This window comes from Halichoeres trimaculatus, unplaced genomic scaffold (assembly GCF_033239565.1).
Source record: "Halichoeres trimaculatus isolate MK-OKI-2021-1 unplaced genomic scaffold, fHalTri1.1 fHalTri1_scaffold_12, whole genome shotgun sequence".
NCBI classification, from domain to species: domain Eukaryota; kingdom Metazoa; phylum Chordata; class Actinopteri; order Labriformes; family Labridae; genus Halichoeres; species Halichoeres trimaculatus.
The window spans coordinates 13075523-13095579 of record NW_027437190.1 but is presented as its reverse complement, the minus strand read 5'-3'; the positions used below and the strand labels follow the sequence as shown (position 1 = coordinate 13095579).

Here is a 20057-nt window from a genome sequence, read left to right as displayed (position 1 = left end):
ACACAACACAGCTTGCTTGCACAGGCCCCATAGCAAGAGAGAACCACATCAGTAACAATAAAAAGTAAGTACATTTGTAATTTTTACATCAAAATGTAAAAGTAAAAGCATTTTAATTAAAGAACTATTAATCCAGCTAGAAAAATTCCACTATTAACAGACTCTAACTTTGGGGCAAAAGACAGAACATGCGGACAGAAAGAGAAAGGGAGACATCTTTGGTTGATGAGGCCTCTGCCCTATTTCCATCAACCTTTCAACTTCGAGGCTTGACCAGCTAGACTTTCACTGTAAGAAATTCTATTAACAGTTTGTTAAGTTGGATGTTGCGTTTTCAATTTTCAACTGCTGTTCATTTATTCATTTATTTCACATTCAAGTATTTGGAACTTACATGATAAAGAACAGTGCTGATTTGCAATCACACTCAAATTTAGTTTACCAAAGAAACAAAAGTATCACTGATGTTCCAAGTAAACAATGGGGCATGCTGTATTCAGGAAGTCAATTTAGCCAAAGGTCCTCCTAGAGACACCAGATGTCACACTTTTATTAAGATCAGACGGTCAAACCAATGATCAAACTGCAGTGTCTGTAATGATAGATCTGTTTAGTATTGACCACATTGAGTTGATGGATACATTTTGGCTAATTTTTTTTTCAATTGTAAAGACATATGAAGGGGATATGAATCTGTGAGAATTGTATCCTTTTCCCTCATCAGCTTGTTTTTATCACTGAATTAAACACTGTTCTTCAAAATATTTTCAAATCAAATATAAAAAATTTCAGTTGTAAAATTTTCAGATGAAAAGAGTTTTTTAGGATGATATAAGATTTTTTTTTCCCGCGTAACTTCTCCAGGACAGAGCGTTTCTGGTAGAAAGTCTCTTACACTCCAGTCCAGCAGTCGGCGCTAATGAGCCGTCAACTCTTTGGACCTTTGGTAGAAGATGAAAAGAAAGGGAGGGAAAAGGGGAAAACCAACGCCACAATCAGAAGGCGGTGTGAGGAGCAGGAGAAGACCACGCTTTTTAGTGAGTAGCCACAGACATGTAAGACAGGATCAAAACACCTTCTACTTGCATTAAATGTGGTAATCTATTATAGGTGAACGTATTTTTTCGCGCCTAACGAAGAAAGGAAACCTATTTCTCCATCGTTCAGCAGCTGCAAATTCTTGTTCTGGGCTCATGCATGACGCACGCTTTTTTTTTTTTTTTTTTTTTTTTTATACCTCTGAATATTCCACAGAGGACCGATGTTAATGGCATTTTTTATATCTTAGTGTGCCGTTTTTTTCACTTTTGTCTTTTTTTTGCTTGCAGAAACTTCTTTCCCTGTTTTACAAGATGACGATAGTCCTCCGTTTGCAAGGCCTCGATGTGAAAGCAGGCATCGAAGACATAAGGACATTCTTCAAACGCCTTCGCATTCCTGAAGGTGGAGTCTACATACTTGGAGGAAGTCTAAGGGAGGCTTTTGTCGCATTCAGCACAGAAAAAGAGGCTCAGCTGGCCATGAGGTTTACAGGAAAGAATCTTAAAGGCTCTAAGGTGACTCTGCATATCAGCAGCATGGAAGAATTAGAGCACAAACTTGAGTCTTTGTTGAACAAAAAGAAACCCTCGCCCCACTTAGTCAAGAGGTCATTGTCTTCTAAGGATGCAAATCTGCGCATGAATGGAAGGAATCTTAGCCCCCAAACTGCAGATCTATCACCCTCTACAGTGATGCCACAGGATCTCAGCACTGCAAGTCTGCAACAGCCCCTCAATCCTTATACTACAAATCAGCAAGCTCAGAGTGCATCTGCCCTTGATTCGGGTACTGCCTTTCTTCTTGGAATTTGCACAGTCCTTCAAGGTCTCCAGGCATCTAATCAGAGAAAAGAGGACACAGTTCCAGGAGTTGATTACATACAGAGTGAAAACACACATGTTTCTGATGAGGTGATGGTAGAAGAGCAAAGTCTGGAGACAAGCCCAGGCTATGTCAGACTGTTTGGTCTGCCATCCACAACCACTAAAGATGACATCTGCCAGTTCTTCACAGGGCTGGCAGTTCAGGAGGCCATAGTAAATGTTAAGCTGGGACTTAACCACGGATGCCTTGTAAAATTTGCGAACATGCAGGATGCATGTGATGCACTTCTCTTCAATCAACATCATCTTGGCAACATCTCTGTAGAGGTCCGTGGAGCAACGGAGAAGATGTGGACCGGAGCATTGCAGGATTGTGAAAATGCTTTAAGCGTTGGAACAAGGGTGCAAAGTAAGCCTTTTAGAAGGCCTTTCAGGGAAAATGCAAACCACAAACAAAGATCTCCACCCTCTAAAAGGATCAAGAGTGGATCTGTTGGCCCCTTGCCCTTAAACTCAAAAAGGCCAAGACCTGAAAATGGCTCAAGTGCCTTCTCACCAACAAAAGAGTATGTTGTAAAGGTTTGTAATCTACCCCCAACAATGACAAAGACTGAAATCAAAGAACTATTTCGATGCACATCCATTCCACACAAAAATGTGCTACATTTGCTTGACAAGGAAGGAAACCGAACAGACACCGCTTTTATCATTTTTAAATGCACAGAGGATTATGACTATGCAATGACTCTGTCTGGATGCCATGTGGGCTCTGCTGCCATTGAGGTCTCATCAAGTTCATGGCTGCTGATGAAGGAAATGATGGCAAAAACCTACCCCAGGAATCAGAATCATTGTCTGACGAAAGACAAGAAAACAAAACAAAGAAAGAACACTATTCCTGTTAACACACCAGATGAACCACAGAGTAGGAACAGAGACCTGGCAGCCCAGACATATCTGTTTGTCAGAAACATGCCAGCAGATGTTCATTTAAGTCAAATTAAGACTTTTTTCTGTGAGTATCAAATCTCACAGGATGATATCATCCTTCTGTGCGACAGTGATGGCAGGAGCATTGGTGAAGCTGTGGTCCAGTTTGAATCAGCTGAGTCTGCTGCACTTGCTCAGAGGCTCCATGGACAGGACTTCTTGGGGTCTGAAGTGCTCCTTACTCTTATTAATGCGAAGCAGATGGAGGACATCTTGAGACAAGAACTGTGTGTTGAAGTTTAAAATGAATGTTCAACTGTTGAGTCAGTGATCACAGACTGAGGTTCTTAACTTTGTTATATTTGCCTTTCTACTGCAACTCTTAACAACTTCATCACTTAACAATTGAGCTTTCTATGCATAGTCAAATGTTTTTGCCAACTTAAATCTCTGCTAATTGTTTCTATACTTTGTTATTGTAAACATCTTGTACAATTTAAAAATAAATGGATCAGAACTGTTCAATGGACTTTTCATTGAGTCAGGAGGACTTCCCCAGGTTGGCGGCTGTAAATTATGTCTACAAAATCTCAGACCAGGATCGTTCTTTTGGTTCCTTTCCCTTGAAGAACTGTGATAATTAAAATAAATCAACATAGACTATTACAGCAAGAGAAGAAAATACTCTGAGATGCAGGCAAAATGATTTTGTTTTGATGTTTTTAATAGAATTGGACCATAGGCAATTAACACTGGCCTAAAGTAAATGATCAGCAGAACATGCACAAGAATTTTTGTAAAACTTTCCCCAACTTAAAATTTTTTAAAAGGAAAAAAAACTAAAATGTAACTGAAGCAACAAAAAAGTAGCCTAAAAATATGGTAATCCTCAAATTTCAGACTAGTAGACAGCCTTGCATGTACGTAAAAGACAGATGGATAAGAAGATTAAGATGTCACATCTAAAACCTGGATGGACCATCAGAGAACCTGCTAGGACCTGTGGAAAGATAAACAAAGAAAACAACCATAGTAAACAAAAGAACATCACTTTATTTTGACTTGATGTTTAATTTGAGCTAAACACTTTCTATTGTGTCCTCTGCCCATGGATGGATAAAACACTACAAAAGGTTGAGAGAAGACTTCACGCTGACATACCTGAGAGACTACTGGAGTATCTGTCCATGCTTGGCAGTCTTGAGGGTGTGGAAGAAAAACTTGATGAACTCATTGAAAAGCTGTTCAGAGTGGAGCCCTACAGGAAAGAAAGAGAGACTGAGAAGTGAAGAAGAGCTGACGCTGGAAGAGATGGAAGTCAAGGCATGAAAATAAAAGCATTCTGTTTCTAGAAAAATCCAACACCATACCGTTGAAACACTCCTCAGTCTGTATTCCATCAGAACATCTGTTAGTTTCTGTGTCACCTTCAGCACCAGCTGTGCGTCATCCTCATTCTCTATCCGGAAAGTATCCTGTTAAAAGAGTTTCAAGGGAAGAAGAAATTCTGAGTAACCAAACCAAAATGTTTTTTTTTCTTTTTCTTTCTGGGTAAAGTTATGTTAGAAATGCACATACCAGGTAGGTGAGCAGTTTGTTTGGAAGGCTGCCACTTTCTGGAGCTGCTCCCATCAGGCCAGGCCTCTCTGATGGTTTGTCTACAGGTCTTTTCATTAGGCCACCCCCTGCTGGACTGGAGCGGTACTCTTCAGGATACATTCTTCCTGGGCTCTCCAGTAGTCCACTCCTTCTATAACCATCTCTACCACCACTTGGTCCAAAACCATCCCCAGCTTGGCGCATACCCATACCATCTGAAAAAGGTCTTTGCTCCATACTGGTGTCAAGGAAATCTTGCCCAGTTGAGTAGCCTCCAAAGCCAGGCTCACCAAAGTCTCCTACTGGATAGTCAGGAAGAAGACCCCCCTGAGGAGGAAACCTCTGGTCAGCGAACCTGGGACCTGCGAGAATAAACATGTTCACTTTATTTAAATGCACATGCAGTAATTTAAAAACACAGCTGCAGGTTATTGTTAAAAACATGTAACTCACCAAATGGGGGTGGTCCCTTTAGTCCCACACCTGGGGCTAGTGGAGGCACAGCTTTGGGGGCTGCAGAACCTGGGAGTGAAAGATGAGATGATTACAGACACTAAAACTCCAGGAACATCACAGCCCCGCCCAGAAATACAAATTATTTAACAGATTTGCAGCTACAAGACTTACGGAGTCCTTTGAAAGCAAGTACTTCACAGGGCTCCTTCAGGATTACCTTGTGGATAGACAAACAAAACGGGTCAAATCTGCAAAAATGTACACCTCAGACAAAATTTTTTTTGATTGAAATCACTGATGTCCTGAATCAGAAATACTTCTTAATCCTCAAGGGAAGAGTTGATATTACCATTGCACTTCACATAATAAAGCTGTGGAAAATAAGATGTAATAGGCAACACAGTCCAGTTGCCTTGTTTTCAAGTCTTCAGAATAGCAATGACCAGGAAGAATGGGAAGCTATATAAGCAAAACCACTGTTGAAAATTTATCCTCAGAATATTTAGAAAGGCCAAGTTCTGACAAAAAATACTAAAACTATGGCTCAAAGTCAAAAGTGAAAGCCGTATTTTGGAAGTTGATAATCTTCAAAGAGCCAAGAAGGAGCAACTGCATAACAGGATGTGAACTTGAAAGCCCCAATACTTTTGCATTCCATCCAAAGGACACAGTCACACTAGCCATCCAAACTGTGCCGTGCTCAAGCATGATTGCCCCCCGCAATGCTGTTCCCCCGCTGGAGAGTACGGCCAGCGGTCACACTACTCCAATAGGAACCAGACTTTAGCAGGTATTACACACACGCATGGCAATACAACACAGAGAGTGCTGCTACAACTTTAGGGACTTTTTGACTTACGGCAAGTCGCTTTGGCCTGACACAGACCTCGTACAACCCCACTTTGTTTAAAATGATTGTTGAGAGGTGTGCTCGCAGCGATCATACATCATGGATCGCACGTTCTGTCCACGTATTTGTGCTCATGCACAGGGGCGTATTTAGTCGTTTGGGGGCCCAAGGCAAACCCAGTCAATGGGGCCCTCCATGTCCTTGTAACTCATCTTCCTCAGAGCTAGACTGGCCTTCCCTGGGTCCACTGTCTCTTTCCCAGAATCAAGGCATGAGACAGTGCTAATCTTGTACATGGTAACATAATGCAACTAAATGCATTTCCTCAAGTACTGTACTTTAGTATGACTTTGAAGAAAGTGAACACATAATTTAGTCCACTTTGTCCTGGATTTGAAATCTTTTAAGGTCAATTGACAGCTTATTTGTCCCAGTGGGGAATTTACAGAGTAACAGTAACAAACAAGAAAGTATGAAGTGAAAAACATTACAATAGATAAATATTGAAAAAAAATATTTAGTAAAGAAAAAATATGTTAATAACAAGCACAACATAAAACTGGGAAAAAACTACTGAAAGAGGTGATATTTACTTTTTGGTACTATCATTTTAAAGTTAATGTATTTTTATTTGACCCCCTGGCCAGTGAGTTATGTATACAAAAAGGAGATTTTGTACAATAATGTTTATCACCAACTCAAAACGTTTGATTTTGAGAAAATTATCCTATTTCCTGGGCTAGATAAAGTCCTTAAAATCCGAAAAGTCTAATATGTTTATCTCAGATCTCAGAGCAACATTGTTTTTATTTCCGACTTGGTCGAAAATAAGAAAAAAATGGGAAAAAAAGTGTTTTTTACCACTTTCTTCCTGAATCAAATTTCCAGATGTGTTGTAACCTGGAATAGCCCATTGAATAAGAAGGGAGGGGGAGTACCCAAAACGATCATTAAAGATTAAACTTTTCGATGTATTTTGAAGCATGTGAAGTAAGATTTAGAAAAAAGAAATGCTTTCAATTGAAGAGAACTTCATAAATCAGTTTTTGAGAGATGCTTTGGGGACCCCTGGGAATCTTGGGGCCCCAGGCAACTGCCTGTGTTTGCCTTATTGTAGCTACGCCCCTGCGCATGCATAAAGTAAACTGTGCTGAAGCCCATCTCTCTGAAGCGTGCCAAAGCAGAGAAGTGAAATGTGCTCAAGCACAGCACGATTGCGGTCACACGGGCCATTCCAAACGTGTTTTGAGGTGAAGTGTGCTTAAGCATGGTACAGTTTGCCAGTGTGGCTGTATCCTAAAACCACTGTCCTGTAAATGGCCCCCAAGTCTCACTAGACTTAAAATTGTCAACCTCTATACAGACAGTCACTTCGAATGATTGTTGGACACAGAATATTTGGCAGTATTATGATCTGCTTTCTACCTAACAGGATCAAAACAAAACTCACTTTGAGTTGCCCCCTGCCCTCCGCATTCTCAACCTCAGATGCGGCTTCTTTTATCTTCTTCCTCACAGCAGGGTCTCTGACGCCCTCCTCCTCTTCATTGGTGACCTTGTCTGGGTGGGCTTTTTTCTGTGTATAAGAAAGATGACCACTGTATATCAGATAATATTTACCGACATCACTGCTCCAACATCTTGAGCCGCGTTTCCACCGAGCAGTCCGGGTCGGTTCGTCTCGGTACGGTGCGCTTTTAGCGGCGTTTCCACAGACTCATCCCTGAACGGATCCCTAAAAACCGAGACGAGCCGTCCCACTTTTTTGGGACCCTTTCGTATGGGTGCCAGACTGAACCGATCCGCTCTCGGGAGGTGAAGCAACACACTGCAGACTGTTGATTGGTCAAAAGAATCGTCACTTACCCCAACAGCGGCTGCATTTCTCCTGGCGGCACAGAGACTTCTCTGAAACGAAGCTTGATTGCACTTTGTAACAGAGAGTTACATTAAAATCACAGAGAGGACGAAATGCTGCATGTCTTCCATCCGTGCCCTTTGTTTATTGTGTCGCGTTTTCTTCTTTGTTGGATTTAATCGCGGGGTAAGCTGCTACGGCGTCGCGCTATTGTTTACCAGCTGTGGCTTCCGGCATGCGGCTTACACGCCGCCCACCACGAGAGGGCACAGTTTGCTGTGGAAACGCAAACGGGATGAGACTTAACTGTCCCAAACCGTACCGAACCGACCCGTACTGCTTGGTGGAAATGCAGCTTTGGTTTCAGTACACAAAATAAAAAACAGATCTGCTTCCCAAACACCAACGCAGCTCTAGTGGAGGGTAAAGACAAAAGGGTATAACAGAGTGATCTAACCAAAGACCGCTGCTTCCTCCCCCTTCTATTCCCCCTCTATCACAATTGGGGCTTGTTCAAGGGACGAAAAGGAGATCAGAGCAAGTAGCATCATAAACTGTATAAAACATTGATATAATGCTGTTAAACAAATGGAACAGATTTAAGAACAAAAAAGTCTGTGATATAAATTTGTGGTCATATACCCATCCCTTTTACTCATTAATTTAACTTTTGAGTTTTAGTCAGAGCAAATTCAGAAAACTCACCAAATATCTGAAGCTGTGTTTCCAGCCTTTTACATGGGCAACCATATCATGCTGCAAGCGGGAGACAGCACAAAGTTTGCACTGGTAGTGTGGTGGGACCGACTTACTGGGGCTCCGGTATTCCCAGACATACTGAAGACCTGTAGACAAGCAACCATCATTGGTTATACACTGAAGCAAGGGGAGGGAAGGAGGTAATAGACGTGCGCAGGTAAAAAAAGCCCTACTGCTTACCAACGATGCAGTCTGTGACTCCCTTCAACACTTTGCTGAGACCGGGCACGGTCTGGATAGATGTGCCTTTGGTGTACACTGAAAAAACAACAATGGTCAGCAAAAAGCAGAAACACAACACACACTTAATGAATTTCACAACAGAAAGCTAGAGTGATCAAGATAAAGAAGACGTAGGTGTTAAGTGGGTTAAGTGTCTTAGTGCCAAAAGATTTGATTTTATTAACTCAGCAACCCAAACTCCTCATGTGTGCTGAAATTACAGGGGAAACACAAGAACCACAGCTCTTGGTTAACCCCCTGATTAGGCCTTACAGGGCCACAGAAGAAAAGCTCCCATGATGCATTGCTTCTAGATATGCCCGACCACAGAAGAGTCACTTCTGTGAAAACCGAATCAAGCAGTTGAACTGCAATCACACAATTAATTCCCTTCATTAACTAAAAAGCTCTTGCAAGTCATCTTTAGGTTAAACTCAAAGAAATCATGCGTTACAAAATGTGTCATCGAACCAGTTCAGACCAAACAACTGAATGAAAACACAATGCTGCATCCAGCAGAGTCAAATTAAAGAAACATTAAAAAAAGAAGAAAATGTTCATTGAACCATCACAGCACAAAAAGTGCATCAGCCTGAACGGCCATCTGAACGGCAGCCATCACAAACACACAGTTTTATGTCCCACTTCTGCAAGACCATGTGTCCTGGTCTCTAGGGACTTGCGTAGCTATCAGTGCTCATCTTCATTGCAGCAACATGTCAGGAGAATGGGTTGGCTTATGGAACGGGTCAGTGCAACTCTGCATTTTCAAACCAAGTAAAAACTGGAATATGTTTTTTTTTTTTTAATGGGAACATAAGTGCAACATGGTGGAAATTGTATAGCAAGACCATCTGTACTGACAAACACTGATCATGGCACCACAACAGCCCCCATTTCTGTGAGTGAGAGTCTCAGAGAGTGGTGGACATGCCACCACCCCAAGACATGAAGCAGGAGAATCACTGCCTCAAGCCACAACTCTCAGCACTGGCAGTAGCACCATGTATTGAGGACTTACCTATATCAGCAGAATGCTGCGGCTGCTTTCTCTGTCAAAGGAGGGAATAAACCCACATGAAGGAGAGAGACACATAGAGGCATTAGTTACAGGATGACATTTAGCACAGGACTGAACTCTAGGTCCATGTCAGCCACCCTATGTATGCCATAGAGATAGTATTTTCCTTGTTCTCCACTGACCCTGCTACAAGGAGCAGCAGTCATAGAGACAAGTGCCCTTTTTAAGTATGTTTGGTTATAAGTCTTAGTTCTCATTATATGAGAAAAAAGGAACAGGAAAGCATATTTAACAGCGCACAGCTTATTTATTTACTTAACGAAGGGAAAAAAAATCTAGTGGCAAATATGGTAACAGCGGCAACATTGGAATGGCACTGAGGTCAACACCTCAGCTAATGTAAAAAATGTTTTTCTTCATCTACCACTGGGTACTGAGGTTTTACAACCCAGTGTGGTATGACTGGGAGCACCAATTTTAAAAACATACAAATTTAACAATTCCCCTTTTTCAGGAAAGGGAAAGAAGGAAGTGATATCAGTCTAATACAGGAATCCTAACAGTAGTATAGTACTTCCTACTTTATTATGAGGTCTTGATCTTATTGTCACTAGGGCTAAGGGCAGCTGTTCTTAAAGGAAACACGTTGCCAAACATACCCCTAAACGAAATACAAAATAACAGGACAAATGACAGAAAAATGCCTCCAAGCAGGGAAAGAAAAAATAATCAAAAGGCTGCATGTAGCACTTTGGGATCAGCTTAGTTTACATTTCTAAATATTTAAACAAGTCCTCTCAGTCGCTTGTACTGAATTTCAATAATATTTAGAAATCAAATCCAACAAACAGCAACTCTATTTGCTGTTGATGTATTTATCATGTACATATGCAAGGGACTAAAACATGTCTTTTTTGTAAGGATCCCTTTGTGCGCCCTGCTACCTCTTGGCCTTTTTGACTTTGACAGTACTCAGAGATAAAAACTGAGTAGCCTGTCATCAGGAATTGGTTCAGGGAACCACAGTCACAACATAAAGCTCAAGTTCAAGTCGAATGAGTAAAAACTAGAAGCGGTTTCAGAACATTTGAGAAATGTTTGCATCTTCGAGCTGCAAACTGAACCGTAAGAGGTTCCAGAGGAAGTCCTCTAGAAGATCCCACCAACAAGCCGCAGCTGAGAGGGCCAGGTCACTGACTTTGGTTTTCATAAACCACAGTGCAACACAACAAAGCCTGAGAGCACAGAGGTGGATAAAAGTCCACCGCCCAAGGACTGCTACCACCTGGCTCTCCATTCGGCAAACGGCCAGTTTACTGGACAGTTTTAGAGACACACGAAAAAAATCAACGTTTCTTCAGATGTGTCTGTATTAGTGGTTTACCGTTGGTTAGGCGCGTGCACAGGGCACTACTGTGATACCTACTCTGAAATTTTTCCTTTGATTTGGCTGCAGTCCATTTTTAGGTGGAGGGTTGTTTACTGAAGCTTGAGCGTCCATTCTCTCCGTTCCGAAACTACCGAGACAGAACAGAAAATTCGTCAGAACAAATAATTAGTCGAAAACAGTTCTAACAAAAGACCGGGTAAAAATCTATCTATGATAACATTTTACTTCTGTTGTTTCGTTTCGTCTGAGGCCTAGTCAAGCCTAGAGGTACGTTTGACCGTTTATGAACCAAACTACGCTGAATATGAAAAACATCATCACAGATCTAACGTCAAACATCGCCGTGTCGTTACTGGGTAAGCATTGTAAGTAGAATTTACCACAATTACCGATATAAATGATACAAACTGCGAGATCCCGGGACGAGTAATGTTCAGACGACCGACACAACAGTCACGCCAAGCGGCCTACGTCAAGAGCCCCGCGTCGATTAGCAGAGTGAGCTGTGCATCTGCCAGCTTAAAAATGCTAGCATTTAAAGCGGTTTAGTGTTCACGCAAACAAAAAATAATCAAGTGTTATAAATTCGTGGAATGGGGAGATACATAAAATTTGTAACACAAGATCCAGAATGGCCAGGCTTTGGACAAAAATTGAAATTATAGGCTCTTGTGAGGACAACTATGCGGTGCGCTTACTTTTTTCACCAGAGCGTCCCGGGGCTAAATAGAACATTGTATGAAACCCATTCATCATAAGTACATTGATTCATTATATACAAGAAAATAAGATAGACATTCTAAATTAAAGGTTTTGTTGTTTCCAAAAAGGTTTGGGGAATACTTTCCAGCACGAGAGAAGCTGTCACAATCAGAGAACGTGTGCTGCGCAGCTGTTCAGGTCAGCACATCTAACGAGACTTTGTAAAAATGTACACAGAGCTAAAGGACCCCACGCATAAGCACGAGATGTGTGAATCCTGAATATTTTCCTTTGATAAGGATTTATTCATTTTGCAGGGGCTGATCTTTAGCTAATTAAACTTGGTTTGTGTTTGATGCAGAGCAGATCTCTTCCGGTAGTACCCAGGACTTCCTTTGTTGTGAGTAAAATGAATAACTGGGATGCATGATGTTGTAGCGGACAGCGCTGCTGCCGTTTCAGTGTGGCTTGTGATCTGTTTTGGCTGCTTTTTTATGTTTTTGATTCGTAGTTGACATTGGGCATATTGTACAATGTGTGCTGTCTCTTTCAATGCATCAACCACCAAGTTAAAACATTCTAGGTGGCTAGTTTGACCCATGATGAATTAAATTGTATGATCATCCCTGAATGCATTGCACCACAGGTCTGTAGCTTGTAACGATGAAGTCAAAGAAGAAGAAGAGACAGGATGACTTCCAGAAGGTGAAGTTAAAGGTGGGGAAGACGAAACCCAAAGCTGATAATGCCACCAACACCAATTTCCGCACAAAAGGAATCCATCTATCTGAACAGCTGAAGAGAGACACAAGTGGTCCCACCACTCACAGACAGCTTGGTATCAATGTAAGCTCTCCCATTGTCTTTCAGTCTTTCACTTAACTATCTTACATTTCATCATTATAAATTCATTTCTGGAAAACTAAATTTCTTCTGCTTTCTGTCACTTTCCCCCTACTTCCCAGGAGCTTCTGTCCCAGCTGCACCATTACAATGCCAATGTGAAGCATAGTGCCTTGTTGGGTTTGAGAGAGCTGCTGTCCCTCAATCCTTCTCTGTTAGAACAGCATCTGTCTCGTTTGCTGTCTGAAGTGGCAGCTGTTTTCACTGACAAGGATGCCAATGTTCGTGTCGCAGCTACACGTGTGCTCAGGTTAGAGAAGTGTCTGTGAAACATAACCAGCAGTAAATGAATCATTTTTTTTATTTTCTTGTCAGTAAGCATAATCCAAGCTGTTTGAACCTGTGTTTATTCCCCCTAGGTTCATTGCACAGTCTGTGCCTGCAGAACGAGTGGCTCCATTTTTCCCCCTCCTCAGTGCCCACCTTTCTTGTGCCATGACCCATATTGAGCCAGGCATCCAGGAAGATGCCATGAAAGTTCTTGATGTGTTGCTGGAGCACTACCCTGGTCTGCTAGCTACACGACCTGCTGTACTCCTCACTAACTTCCTGGAGTTGATTTCTCACAAACAAAGCAGTGCCGGTGCCAAAAAGAAACAAGATGCAAAGGGACGGACATGGGCACTATCAGTCAACCCAAGCAGGACTGTTACGAGTCAGCAGTGGCGCCTCTCTGTTCTTTCCAGGTTTGACACACATAATGTTATATTCTTTATGAATATGTTGAATTATAAAGTTAACTCATTTGCTGATCATTTATTTTGTGTCACTTATATTTGAAGGCTTGGACGCTTTCTGCAGGCCGTGGTTGAGGAAAGACCGATTGAGGAAAGTGATATTTTTGGCCAAACTGAAGGAGTGTTTGGCTCCAGTGGAGAGGGCAGGATTACACCTCTCAATCTTATCTGGGAAGAGCTCACCTACAACAAGGTTGGAGTCAGGGTGTATGAGCATTCTGGGGCCAAACCGACTCCAAGGTCCACCTTTAAACTCAGGTAGGAAACCAAACGCCCCTCGAGCCACTTGGAAGATCAGAATCAGAATCAGAATCAGTATGAGTATTTTATATTCAAGTCATTATTTGTTCTTTATTCAATTAGACCAGAAGTAGAACCTGGACCTGCAGTGGGGGAGGGTCTGGACTCAGCTGATTCAGTTCAAAGCTTTGCAGCCACTCTGGTGCCTCTCCTCTTGGAAGTTTGGGTAGAAGCCAGTACCAATGACTGTACCTGGAACAGCAGTGAGGGCGCTCACCTGCTTACCCCAGAAGCAATGTCAGTAATGTTCCAAGTGTTGTCGATCTTGCAGCTGCTGAGAAAACTGGCACCTCAGCTGGAGCACCGGGATGCATTGGTAAGATGAGGAGTGCAAAAATATCTAATGTCATATTTTTTTTTAAACAAGATAAAACTGACAAAATTATTCTGTTTTTTTTAGGATGCATGGTTTCACAAAGAATACCTGGGAGATTTTAAGCAGCACTTCATGAAAAACTTTCCCTATGGCACTAGGGACACACCTAAGCATAGGAAGAAGGTTGACCTCAAAAGGTTAGGAATGTTGGCCTTAAAATGAGGAGCAGAACTTCTGCCCTAACTTTTTTTGTTAATGATAATTAAAGCCTATTTTTGAGGACTGTGACAATAGTGGACATCATCTAAAGGTTGCTGCTTGTTGTATTTGCTCAGACTTCCTTGACGAATTTAAACATATTTTAATGCATGGACTACCAGGGATTAGCCATCATGCTAACTGTTTTAAAGCTCCAATTTGTTATGGTGCTAAATCCTGTTACCTTCACTGCAGGATCAAGCAGACTGCAGCTGTTCCAGGACTGACGGTAGAACCTCTGGCCCTTAACATCACACTTTGTCAGGTCATGGTGTCCCTCAGTCAGAGGCAAGGAGTCGGTCGAGAGACAGACGGAGACTGGCTGACACCTCTGAGGACTTTTGTGAGAGACACTCTGAGCAGTGGAGTTAAACTGAGCTACAAGCAGCTCCACATGCTGCTGGGCACTGTGTGGAAGATGGTGCTCACCCAAAGGAGCAAAAGTAAGCATGTGTGGTTTCATTTGATAGCGTGAGGACCTGCAAGTCCCAAGGAGTCGAAAACAGATAGCAAACATTTAATTTTTGTGTGCATGTGTGTTTGTATTATTGCAGCAGTGACAGAAGAGCTGTTGGCAGCTGTGTATGTGTACTACAAGCAGAGGAACCTGACTTTACAGACACGATCCCTGCTGCTGTCCTTCTACAGCAAACTCTACCAGCAGGAGCAAGGACACACACACATAGCAAGGTACCTTCAGTTTTTCTTCTTCAGATGTGAGATCATCAAACTGCAGATTTACAATCTTTTGGTACTTTAATAATTGCATCTGCTCGTGGGCCTCAAAAATGAAAGAAATCATAAAAAAATAAAACTAAGTGCAGGAGTGCAAATCATAGATTCTCTGACCGTTTATTTTCCAAGACCAAAATGTGAAGTTAAAAATTGTATCAGCTTCAATCATCCCAAAGCAAAAGTTAGCATCTTTTTTTAAACACTCCATACTACTGTGATAACCCTGTAGATGACTGTATTCCCATCAAACACATCTAAAAGTAGTGGAAGTTAGGGATACACCGATCCAACTTTTCTGGTTCCAACACCGATACTGATGCCTGGGCTTTGTTATCAACCGATACCTATACCGATCTGATACCAGTGTTAGATAATAACCAGCATGCCCTACTGTGGGATAAGACTGGTAATGTTTTAGGTAAAAGGCAAATAATGAGTATATGGAATTATTGAAGTTAACATTTATTTAAACTATGAAATATTTAAATGTTTACCATCAAAACAATTCTTCAACAGGTACACAAGTTCTTTTTAAATGTAAACTTTTATGACCTATTGACTGGTAAAGCAACAAAAAACAAAGCAAGTGCATCAGAGACAACATTTCAAATCAAGTAGCAAAGAGTGCTAGTAAAAAAAACGAAAAGACATAGAGCTGTTTGCCTGGATCGGCACCATGGATCTCTTCCCACCGATACCGATCCAGCTTTTGGGAGTACTGATACACTGATACACCGATAACTGATACCACGATCAGTGTCAGTGCATTCCTAGTGGTAGTAAATGGTATAGACGTCGAGGTTGTAAATGTAAATAAACACACATCTACACATTTGTTGAGGCACAATGTCTAATGAGGTATTGTGTTTGTACTAGTTGTTGGAAACATGATTCCCTTGTATAACTGTGGCTGTGTTCTGCCCCTCTCTGTCTCCCCTGAAGGAGTAAGGTCCTGAGTCGCTGGTTGGCATATCTCCCTGTGCAGTTGTCCCAGCTGGGCCAACGTAACCCTGCTCTTTCAGCACGACTCATCCTGTCCATCCAGGCTGCTGCTTCCCGAGGAAACAAAGACCTGCTCAACAGTCTGCAGACAAGCGCCTGCACGCTCTATGGTACACACACTCACTTAGGAAGAGAAACCCAAAGGGGCCAATGGTCACAAGGATTTTTGCATCTTGTTGGAGAAATATGAATGAAAACTTCACCCCACAGAGCTTCGTCATAGTACCAAAGACTTTTTCAACTTTTTAAATTTAATTTTGCTTCACTTAAGTATCCTATCCCAGGATTCCCTGATTCTGTAACCATCATGTTAAAACTAGGGTTGGGTACCTTTCACACTTGAATCAATACGGTACCAATGTCTGGTACCTGGAATTGGTACTGGAACTCAACGGTACCAATTTTTGGTACTTTTTTGTGTTTATGTGGTAAAAAATAACAATTTGTTTAGTAATAGAATGTACATTTTTTTCCAACTTAACATATATATTCGTCAATATGTAATCTTGCAATGCTGTGTTCATGTCCAGCATAGAAAATCACCTACTGTTTCACTCCCTCACAGTCACAAGGATGTGTTAAGGTACTTAAACATGGTACCTTTTGATTTTACGTGAATCAGTACCCGGTACTTTTGACAGAATTCTGTCGGTACCTATAAAAGTACCTAGTTCAGTACCCATCCATAGTTAAAACATGTTTCTATTAAGATGAGTCAACTCAACAAAGAAATATATAACTTAACTGAAAACTTACAGATCAACGTAATGCAGCATCAAGCAGCAATGTTCAGGATTAAAAAGAGAAAAATGTTACAGAAGTAGTTGCTTCAGTTATTTCATAGTCTCCCAAGAAGGCTGTAGAAGTTCATTTTTCCAAATATGCAACTTTATTAACAAAACCAGAGGTAAACAGCAGGGGTATGGACATGATGGTTAAATACTTCTGCTGGTGTGTGAAAGTGAGGGGTAGCAGGGAAGGCAGCAAATGAACAGAAACTTCAGCAGAAGCAGCAATTTCCCATCACAAGACTCCTTTTGTCTGAGGTTTTCTGACATCAGCATGTGCGTCAGAGGAAGGCACAGCACACACATGCACGTTATCCAAGTCATCACTGCAGTAGTTACATCTGTTTCTTTTCTTTTTTTTTACTACTCTGTAGTAGGTGAGTTTTCCTGGTATCAATTAATTTTGCTGTTAGAGCGTCATGTTCAATGCCCTAGGGGTGCCATGCTTTGTGGTCTGTACTTTATTACATGTGAAATGTAGCAAATGTGTGCGTGTGTGTTCAAAGATCCGCAGGAGGGAGTCGTGGTCCTGTTACCAGCAGAGTCACAGCAACAAATGGTGCAGCTGATCTACTTCCTGCCCAAGATGTCCCAGTCCCTGCTGGCCAATCTGAGTGGCTGCTGCACGGCTGGACGAATCTCTGCTGGTCTCGCTGCCTCTTTGATTCGTATCGTACAGTTGAGGTGAGTTTTTAAAACTCTGAACACTTGCTGGGGCTTCTTGAGCCCAGAAAGTTACCAGAGGAGGAGTGTCTAAAATTTGGAAGCAGCTCATTGAGCAAAAAACTGTGAAGACAGCTTTCTCTGACACCACCAGGTGGCAGTGTTGTGCTTTCAAATACACGTCTCAATGAGAGGATCAGATTTCTTTCTGTTGACAGGTGCTGATGTGGAGGACGTGTTTATTCAATATTTAACAAACTTGTGACAACAATTAACAATCTGTTACACACAAAAGCTTAACTTTCCATGTGATGGGATGAGATGTGGATTTATGTGTGTGAGACCTTCTGTCTGTGTCAGTGGGGCAGTGTTATACAAACTTTTAGTCAAGGGAGTGCTCATTTCTGTGTGTGTGTGTGTGTGTGTGTGTGTGTGTGTGTGTGTGATGAGGAGGACACAAAGGGCTCTTTGGGGAGCTGGAATGCAGTGTCGTCATAGAGTAGTAGTTGAGACACTTCTGTCCACATGTGCGTGCTGGGCTCCATAACAACTCTTAATATTTACTTACATTTCCTACTGCAGCAGATTCATCGTCCCCTGAAGACATGTAAGGGATATTTGATAACCGTGTGTCCTTGATGTTACGCTGTTACAAAACAGCATCATAAATAATTAGAAGTGATGCAAAAAAGGAATATGTACGCAGGAAAAAATTTGGAGATAATTCTAAATGGTTTCTACAAAATGCGTTGAAAATTTAAAAATATGACGTCCTGTACACAGAAAATGCTTTCATTTGATGGACATATCAAGTGTCTGTAATTGTGTAATCCGGTTATGTTCTCCAGGTCATCGCTGAGCAGCTGGTCGGTTGGGAGCCAGGAAGCGGCTCTGCAGGACGTGGACTACATCAGCTTCCTGTTCTCCACTCTGACAGGCTTCTCATCAGAAAGGCTCGCCTCCCTGCAGGAGGACGACGACGACTGCCTGCCTCCTTCACCCCTTTCTCCACTCAGCCTCTACCCCACGCCACTTGAGCAGTTTACACACCAATGGGATATTGTTGAGGTGTGTTTAGAACACGCAGTTTTCCTCACAACTTCCTCAGCAGAGTGACTGATTTTGGATGGGTTTTGAAAACTTGGATGAAACACTTAGTAGTATCTAGTAGCATCTGGAAGGGACAGAGCTAGAGTTTAAGGGAGGGGCAGAAAAGACAATGTTTGGAAATTAAAGGTATTGATATTCTGGACACAGCAGTGGTCTTTCAGTCCCTTCGGTCCCTCTCTGTCTCTCATGTAGAGCTCAGAGGGTGGAAGCTTTATCGTTGCACTCCGGCTGAGAGGGGAACCTTTATCGCGTTGCGCAGGTTGGAGATGCGTGGTTATCGGGCATGGTGGATATGCACAAATGCTAATGAGAGCCCATGGCATGATGGGAGTGTGACATTTCTGCACAGAAATTACAGTTAACATTGCTGTGCCCTGGGGCAAGTGTGTGTGAGAGTGTGAACAAGTGGGGGGCTTATAATCACTAATTCAGCTCCTCAATTAAGCCCTCAGATCCTGCCTCTCTCATCTCCCTGTCTGAGTCAATCACAGACAAGTGGCGGGAAGGAGGAGGGGAGGGGACATGCAATGGCGAAAGTAGAAGGGAGGGGGAAGGCATTAGGGGACGGACTGTGTCAACTCTGGTTGGACTAATGAGACAGGATTGTTTTTAATGATGGGGAGAATGCCAACAGGTGCAGTGTTCTGACACACACTGGCTCGTTCTTGCTCCTGCACTTGGGCACGCACTCGCACAAATCAAATTTATAAAAGCTAATGAGAAATCTGATTTCGATGTGAAGTTAACGAGGGAAAGACAGGCCTTATATTCTGCTATCAGAAAGTTTGTGGCCACTGCTCAGGTCCTGTGTGCACCTTTTTTCCATCCCTGTGATATTGAAATTTGAAAACTTAAATTTCCAGTGAGGCCTTGATTTTACAGAAACGACCGTAGAAATACTCTGGTACATGTCCTCGTGTTTAAAGTCTATTTATGGATAAGATGTGGTTTTCTACTACAGACATTTACGAAATTTCTAAATCCTTCACCCTCACTCTGTACTGTAACCATAATGTTTACCATTTAGCCAACTCTTCACACACTTTTGTTTGTATTAGATCACAAAAGGCACCCTGATGTAAAAAGGGGCTATGTTTGATGACACTTTTTTCTACCATTTTATTTTAGGAGGTCTGCCACTCACTGGAAACTCTCGGGTCAAAGTCGCAGTGCTTTGACATCCTGCAAAATGGCATTTGTAAATACCTGGTGAGAAACGTTTTTTATTTGTCAGAAAACATCTTGCACACATTTGATTTAACTCCTCGAACTATGTTTCTTCTTTTTCTGAGTTGCAAAAAAAAAGTAACCAAAACCCATTTGTGTGTTTCTCTCAGACAAAGTTAGGAGTTGTGCCCGACAATATGGCAGCTGGCCTGCTCAGAGCTGTGTCCAGACTAATGGACCTGTCCGTCTTGCCCATTGAGCCTGTGCTGCGCTTTTTGTCTCAGTGCTGCCTCAGCCTGCTGGCGCTACTTGTTACCCTGCAGCAGGAGTTGCCAACCGAAACCAACCACAAAAGGTAAATTCATCCAACCCTTCACTGTGATAATAAATTGATCAGAATAAGATTTAGTTTGAACTACAGTAATT

At 42.1% G+C, this 20057-nt stretch overlaps 3 protein-coding genes across 6 annotated transcripts in view; 2 read left to right on the top strand and 1 right to left on the bottom strand.

The window, feature by feature from the left end:
* Positions 1-964: 964 nt before the first annotated feature.
* rbm12ba (RNA binding motif protein 12Ba) lies at positions 965-3315 on the top strand. Its single transcript, XM_074684480.1, has 2 exons — positions 965-1037; positions 1329-3315. The coding sequence occupies exon 2, from the start codon at positions 1353-1355 to the stop codon at positions 3096-3098; it is 1746 nt and encodes a 581-aa protein (XP_074540581.1). The 5' UTR covers positions 965-1037; positions 1329-1352; the 3' UTR covers positions 3099-3315.
* Positions 3316-3627: 312 nt separating this feature from the next.
* On the bottom strand, positions 3628-11467 carry LOC141801435 (uncharacterized). 3 transcript variants are annotated; one of them, XM_074684481.1, is made up of 12 exons: positions 11340-11467; positions 10987-11077; positions 9561-9591; positions 8498-8575; positions 8264-8403; positions 7151-7276; positions 5022-5067; positions 4848-4916; positions 4374-4756; positions 4166-4270; positions 3957-4053; positions 3628-3795 (listed from the first exon to the last, which is right to left on the bottom strand). In XM_074684481.1, the coding sequence occupies exons 2-12, from the start codon at positions 11059-11061 to the stop codon at positions 3758-3760; spliced, it is 1188 nt and encodes a 395-aa protein (XP_074540582.1). In that variant the 5' UTR covers positions 11062-11077; positions 11340-11467; the 3' UTR covers positions 3628-3757. The 3 variants fall into 3 exon arrangements, with proteins under 3 accessions (XP_074540582.1, XP_074540583.1, XP_074540584.1); XM_074684482.1 differs by lacking the exon at positions 11340-11467 and adding an exon at positions 11176-11265; XM_074684483.1 differs by lacking the exon at positions 9561-9591 and having other exon boundaries at positions 11340-11390.
* The window catches only part of tex10 (testis expressed 10), a 9576-nt gene continuing 755 nt past the window's right edge, over positions 11237-20057 (top strand). Inside the window, exons 1-16 of one of the 2 annotated variants that reach the window (XM_074684478.1) lie at positions 11237-11306; positions 11781-11850; positions 12019-12052; positions 12299-12498; positions 12618-12805; positions 12915-13241; positions 13338-13550; positions 13656-13908; positions 13993-14105; positions 14362-14609; positions 14721-14856; positions 15844-16013; positions 17198-17375; positions 18203-18422; positions 19593-19673; positions 19802-19986. In XM_074684478.1, the coding sequence (XP_074540579.1) occupies positions 12316-12498; positions 12618-12805; positions 12915-13241; positions 13338-13550; positions 13656-13908; positions 13993-14105; positions 14362-14609; positions 14721-14856; positions 15844-16013; positions 17198-17375; positions 18203-18422; positions 19593-19673; positions 19802-19986 (2495 nt within the window). In that variant the 5' untranslated portion in view covers positions 11237-11306; positions 11781-11850; positions 12019-12052; positions 12299-12315. Of the gene's footprint in view, positions 11307-11582; positions 11687-11780; positions 11851-12018; positions 12053-12298; positions 12499-12617; positions 12806-12914; positions 13242-13337; positions 13551-13655; positions 13909-13992; positions 14106-14361; positions 14610-14720; positions 14857-15843; positions 16014-17197; positions 17376-18202; positions 18423-19592; positions 19674-19801; positions 19987-20057 lie in introns of those variants that run through there. The other variant, XM_074684477.1, reaches the window with a different exon arrangement.